At 56.3% G+C, this 5,925-nt stretch overlaps 1 protein-coding gene across 2 annotated transcripts in view; it reads left to right on the plus strand.

The window, feature by feature from the left end:
* Positions 1-1,968, plus strand: part of TOX2 (TOX high mobility group box family member 2) — a 114,872-nt gene extending 112,904 nt beyond the window's left edge. Inside the window, exon 8 of one of the 2 annotated variants that reach the window (XM_006881540.1) lies at positions 1,690-1,726. In XM_006881540.1, coding sequence (XP_006881602.1) covers positions 1,690-1,726 — 37 coding nt within the window. Of the gene's footprint in view, positions 1-1,689 lie in introns of both variants that reach the window. The other variant, XM_006881541.1, reaches the window with a different exon arrangement.
* Positions 1,969-5,925: the final 3,957 nt, after the last annotated feature.

Below are 5,925 nucleotides of genomic sequence, written 5' to 3' on the forward strand. Positions count from 1 at the left end.
GGTGGTGGTGGAGGTGGTTATGGTCGTGGTGGTGGAGGTGATGGTGGTTGGTGGTGGAGGAGATGGTGGTGGTGAGGTGATAGAAATAGTAATGGTGATGGTGGTGGTGGAGATAGTGGTGAAGGTGGTGGAGGTGGTGGAAGTGACGGTGGTGGTGGTGGAGGTGATAGAAATAGTAATGGTGGTGGTAGAGATAGTGGTGAAGGTGGTGGTGGTGGTGGTGAAGGTGGTGGTGGTGGTGGAGGTGGTTGGTGGTTATGGTCGTGGTGGTGGAGGTGATGGTGGTTGGTGGTGGAGGAGATGGTGGTGGTGGAGGTGATAGAAATAGTAATGGTGATGGTGGTGGTGGAGATAGTGGTGAAGGTGGTGGAGGTGGTGGAGGTGGTGGAGGTGGTGGTGGTGATGATGGTATACTGTCAAGTAGGAACCGGCCCATAGCTGACGGTCGAGTGGGTTTTCAGAGGCAGTAAATCGCATGGGAGGAGATGGGAGGAGGTCCCACATGAGATCTTTATCCCACAGGACTGGTCTTTTTAATCTTTTTGCCTTCCCTCTTTACGTGGTGGTTCTGTTTTGTTTTCCTTTTTATAAACATTTCCCTGTAACAGACACAGAAGGTTGTGTGTCTTAGGTCAGGCTCCCTGAAGCAGACACTGAGGCAGGGACTTGGGGGCACTTGATGACGTGTAGATGAGGGCAGCAGAACAGGACGTGGAAGGGGCCAGGCCAGGCCATGTGCTCGGGTGCAGCCACGCTCCGGCCTGAGCCCGTGAGGATCCAGGAGCAGGCCTGGCAGCACAGAGGTGGCTCAGTCTTGACATCGGAGAACTGGTCTTTGTTCCCGTGTCAGTCAGCCCTTGACCGTGGGCTGTCCCAGGGGGAAGGGCAGCCCTCAGGCAAGGCTGCCCCAGTCAGTCAAGGATGATTCTCTGGGAAGGAGACGGCTGTATGAGCAGTGGAGATCGGGGTGCAGCATCAACAGTATTCACTGCACCCTACAAGGGGCCAAACGCTCAAGCCTTAAGGGTACCCCTTCCCCAGTAGCCAAGCATCTTGACCCCCAGACTGCAGATCACAGGGCGTCTCTTTGGTCTTCCTGTGGTGTCATCACTGGGCCTCTGTACCCTGCTTGCATGCTAGCATTGACCCCAGGTGAAGCACCCCTTTTCTAGAAAGTTCCATCTGTGCTGTCCCCTCCTCCTTCCTGTTCCAAAGGAAGAGTGGCCTTATGGGCATCTGTAGTGGGCCCTGTGGAAGATCTGGACTTCTGGAGGACAGTCTCCGTGCCCTGAGCCTCACCTACACCCCTGGAGGGCAGAACACAGCACTGCCCCATTTGAAAAAATGTACCAATTGCCAGCTGCCATGAGTTCTGGTTAAGATTACTGCCAGAAGGACAGACGGGAGACAGATATGAGTGCGATAGTGGGTAGGAACGGGTGTGGGTGAGGGACAGGTCTCTCCTGCCTCCTCGCCCCACAATGAGCAGGAACTGGGGGGGAGGGGGCACTTCTGGGATGTCCGGAGAGTGATGGAGAGTTGGGGAGGGACAAGTTCACTGTCCCTGGATCATCTCCAGGACAGGAACTTCCAGGGCATGGGGTGATGGTGCTCCCTGGGCCCCACTTTCAGATCCCCAGGGTGAGGCAGCTCTGAGGAACCACTCTGACACCCCTCTTCTGTCCACAGCCTGCTCCCCCGAGACAAATCACTCTACCTCACCTAATCCCACCACCTCCCTCCCGCCTTGTCCCTGAGGCTCGCTGGAGGACACTGCTCGGGGTCTGAGGGGCTGACCGCAGAAAACAGGCCTTGCCAGGCAGCAGGCAGCAGGGTGAGCAGTAGCGACGAGGGAGCAGTAACACGCCAATGCCCAGGGCAGAGTCCCCTCCGCCACCTCCCACCGGACTCTCCAGAGGCAGCCCACGCCCGCGCCAAACCCAAAGAACCTGCAGGAAGCTTCCACCCCACCCTGCTTGCGCCCAGGTCACTGTGGACCCCGCCTCACCCACACCCTGCACTGTGCACCCTCCGACTGCCCCAGGGGAACCACCCTGGCTCAGATAGGCCGGCCTGGTGGGGCTTCAACAGAAGCCCACCCCCAGGTGCACGGGCAGCAGGGCCGGCCCCACTGGGGGCGTGCAAATCCCGTGTCACAGCGTGAGCAAAAGATCCTGAACCTATGGACTGTGGACGTCGTGTAAGTAGTCAACTACGTGTTTTAGAGCTGTGCTGAAGACATCTGTAAGGTTATGGTTATTTTGTGGGGGAGGGAAGTAGTTTCCTTGAAGGTCAAAGGCATTTCCTATGACCCTTAGCACATTTATTTTTCCTTTTACGTTTTGTCTGAAGGGTGACGTGCACAGAAGGCCTTGCCAAACCGTCTCCTCGTCCGCTCGGCAGGCGTGCACCGTTCACAGTCACACTCTGAGCCTTCCTTTTTGGTTTTTGGTGGTTTGTTTTGTTTTGTTTTTTAACTCATATGTCCATCTATTTAAAATTGCCAACGACAATTTTTTTTTCTATTTATGAAGAAAACTGGAGAACAAAACTACCATTTACCGTTAAGTGTGCGTGGCTCTTGGTTTGAGGGTGCTGGTTTTTCGGCTTGGGTTTTTAATGTCGTTTGCAGCTGTTTCCTGGCCCTGGCGATGTCTGTCTTGGTGCCCAGTACTTCTCTCCAATTTCTTTATAATAAAACTTCTGAAAAGTTGAAAAGCAATCTGTGCCTTCTTGTTGTTGTGGGAACCTCCAGACATGGCATTGAGAGGTGGCTTTGGGGGCACAGAGCCTCTGATGTTGGAGAGACGTGGTCAAAGTCCTGCCCGTGTGGGTCTCTCTGAGGGCAACTGGGTCCCGCTCCCCTCAGTTTTGAGGTCAGGTGTACTAGACCCATTTCACAGATGAGAATAATGGTGGTGCACATCCACAGCGTTCTTGGGGAGACTAGAAGGGTTTATGGGGCTCTGCAGGGCTGGTCATGCAGAGGGTTCTGGCTGCTTGCAGGATGGTCAGGGCGACAGGGTGAGTCCCTCCTCCCACTCCCTAACTGATGGGGGTCCTGTCCTGTGGAATTGCCAGTCAGGCAGAGGAGAGGGCTGAGGTCAGGGCTCTGGGAACCCAAGAAGAGGAGATAGCTGAGCATTTGCTCAAATCTTAAAAGGGCGCTCTGGTGCCCTAGTGGTAAGGAGTGGTGCTGTCAACTCAACGGTAGGTGGTTCGAATCCACCAGTTCCTCTGCGGGATAAAGACTAGCATTTTCCTCGTGTACGATTTGCAGCCTCTGAAGAGTCACTGGAGGGTCGGCTGTAAGTCAGTGCCAGCTGCAGGGCACATCACCCTCGAGGGGACTCGGTTAGCAGCACAAGCAGCTGTGGACGGCACCACCACAGCTCCTCGACAAGGGCTCGTTAAAGCAAGTTCTCTGTTCCACCCAAATGGACTCACTTCCCTCAAGGCCCAGCTCACAGAGGCTGTCCGTCGGGTTCCAGACGCTGCAGGTCTGTATGGAGGCGACTGCCCATCCTCCTCCAGAAGAGCAGGCAGAGGATTTGAACTGCCGACCTTTCGGTTAGCAGGCTGATACATTATGTGATGCAATACGCTAGCAGGGCTCCGGTCCTATACCACCAGGGCCCCTTAAACAGGTAGGTAGGCAGACTGGTAGAAAAGTAGACAGATAAATAGATAGAAATAGCCACTGTCAGGTCAAAGCCAGTGCATGGTGCTCTGACGTCCAGCGGAGTGAAATGCCACCCCGTCCTGAACATCCTCCCGCCCACCCGCATGTTCAAGTTCATTGTTGCAGTTCTTGGGCCAGTCTGTCTAAGGTCCCCCTTGCTCTGCTGGCCCTCCCTGTCACCAAACACAAAGACTTCTTCTAGCCAATTATTCCCTCCTGATGACTTCCTGCAAACACAAAGCCGGCCAGTGTCCTGTTGTGATCCGTGGACTTTGACTGGCTAATTCTGGGAAGCAGGTGAGCAGACCTTTCTTCCTAGTCACTCTTAGTCAGGCAGCTCTTCTGAAACCTGTCCACCATGGGGGACCCTGCCGGGACTTGGAATCCTGGGGCCATAGCTTCCAGCATGACCACATGCCGGTCACCACAGGCCAGCAAACTGACAGAAGGGTGGTGGGTGTGAGATGGTGCGTGAGGAGGACAGAAAGCACAAGGCATGTGCTGACTTGGACTGTGTCTGGGAATGGTGGCAATGGCCTGGTGTGATGGTGTTTGAGGGTCGCCTGGTGACACTGACCTTTCAGGTAGGCCCCCCACATCTGTGGCAGCTCTCAGGACCCTGGTTCCCCAGCCACGATCAACTCTTCCTTCTCCCAGCTCCCAGCCAAGGGCAGCCTCCTGACTGTCATTAACGTTGGAAGAGAAAACGGAGCGAGCAGACAGACAGCACAGGCCTGGAGTGTCAGCGGCATCGCCGCACCGTCGAACGTAAATATTTCACGTGCTTACGGTTTCCTCTCCCACACGGAGCTTGTCAGGAGTGTGGTGACGAGTTAGACAGCTCCACACTCTAACTCCTGCTCTGAGACCTGCAGAAGCAGCACGGCTGGGCCCTGAACACACAGCCCACCACACCCCGCCGTGTCGGGCTCCGATCCCTTCCTCAGCAGCAGACTCCCCGGCTGCCCCTCAGCTACACTGGGGACTCAGGTGGCCATTGGCAGTGGCCATGTGCCAAAGCTGGCCGATGGGAGATGCGAAGAAGGCTGTGGCGACTGCTGGTGGCGGCTCCCAGGGCCCTTATGTGTCCCCAGCATCACCCTTGGTCAGAAAAGAGCCCCCTCTGCCAGGAGGTGAGGCCCCATCCCACAGAACTGCCACAGCTATTGCTCCAGTGCTGGGGACCCCTGAGTGGTCCCATTCCTGCTTGGGGGCCTCCAGGGCAGCAGCATCCTGGCTCAGCTCCTCCCCACCCCTCCCTGCCTCCTTCACGCCCCCCCTCTAAGGCCACCACCCCCTCATAAATAATAAGCATCAGGAGATCAGGGCCTCAGTACCAGCCGAGCCCACATGCATGCAGCCACCTTGGTAACATTCCACGCGGTTTAACTGTCTCAGGCCCTGCCTGCAGGATGCAGCACTTCCAACCCTGGACGCAAGCCTCGCCGAAGGGGACCCAGGTCCCCATGTGTCCACAGAGAGCCTCCAGGAAGCGAGGTCTGATGCATGGTCATCTCTCCTGTCCTGCCCTGTGAGGCTCAACCCACGGAGCCACAGAGAGCCCAGGGCCATGCCCACTCGGAGGGCAAGCAGGCCACAGATGCCACCACCCGCCCCATGCCCTGGAGCTGACAGCCCTCATCATTCTACAGCTGAATGGCCAGGCGCTGAGGCGGCCACAGCATCCTCAACTGGGGGGAGCCGGCATGGGGTGCGCTGTGGGTTTTGTTCCTGTTGACCTGTGGCTTGGGAGCCCCGTGTGTTCGAGCAGAGCTGCTCCACGGGTTACCTAGGGGATGTTTTTTTCTGGAAGTAAATCATAAGGCCTGGGATTTCCATGAACTACTGGGTGGGCTTGAACTCCCAACCTTTCTGTTACCAGCCAGGAGCAAGCCTCTGTGCCGTTCAGGGGCCCCTTGCATCTCAGAGTCACCTGTTAATGCTCAGAGCCTAGCAGTGCCCTTGACACTGAGAAACCTCAGCTCTGCCTATAGCCCTGTCCCCATTGTCCTCAGAGTTGGCGCAGAAACCCCAAAATACCTGCCCTATCCTGCAGAATCCTCCCTGATAACCTCCACCCTGCACATAGTAGGTCCCAGCAGGAGGCACAGCTGGCCTTCTGGGGGGAGGTGGGCTAGCCCTATGATATGACGGAAAGCATACAGATGCCCACGTTCGGCGGGAAGTGGATGGGCCTTCAGTTTGTCTCAGAGGCCGTGAGTCTGAAATGCTATTTGTTTATT

Source organism: Elephantulus edwardii, unplaced genomic scaffold, assembly GCF_000299155.1.
Source record: "Elephantulus edwardii isolate Elephantulus edwardi_28Jun2011 unplaced genomic scaffold, EleEdw1.0 scaffold00015, whole genome shotgun sequence".
In the NCBI taxonomy this organism is placed as follows: Eukaryota; Metazoa; Chordata; class Mammalia; order Macroscelidea; family Macroscelididae; genus Elephantulus; species Elephantulus edwardii.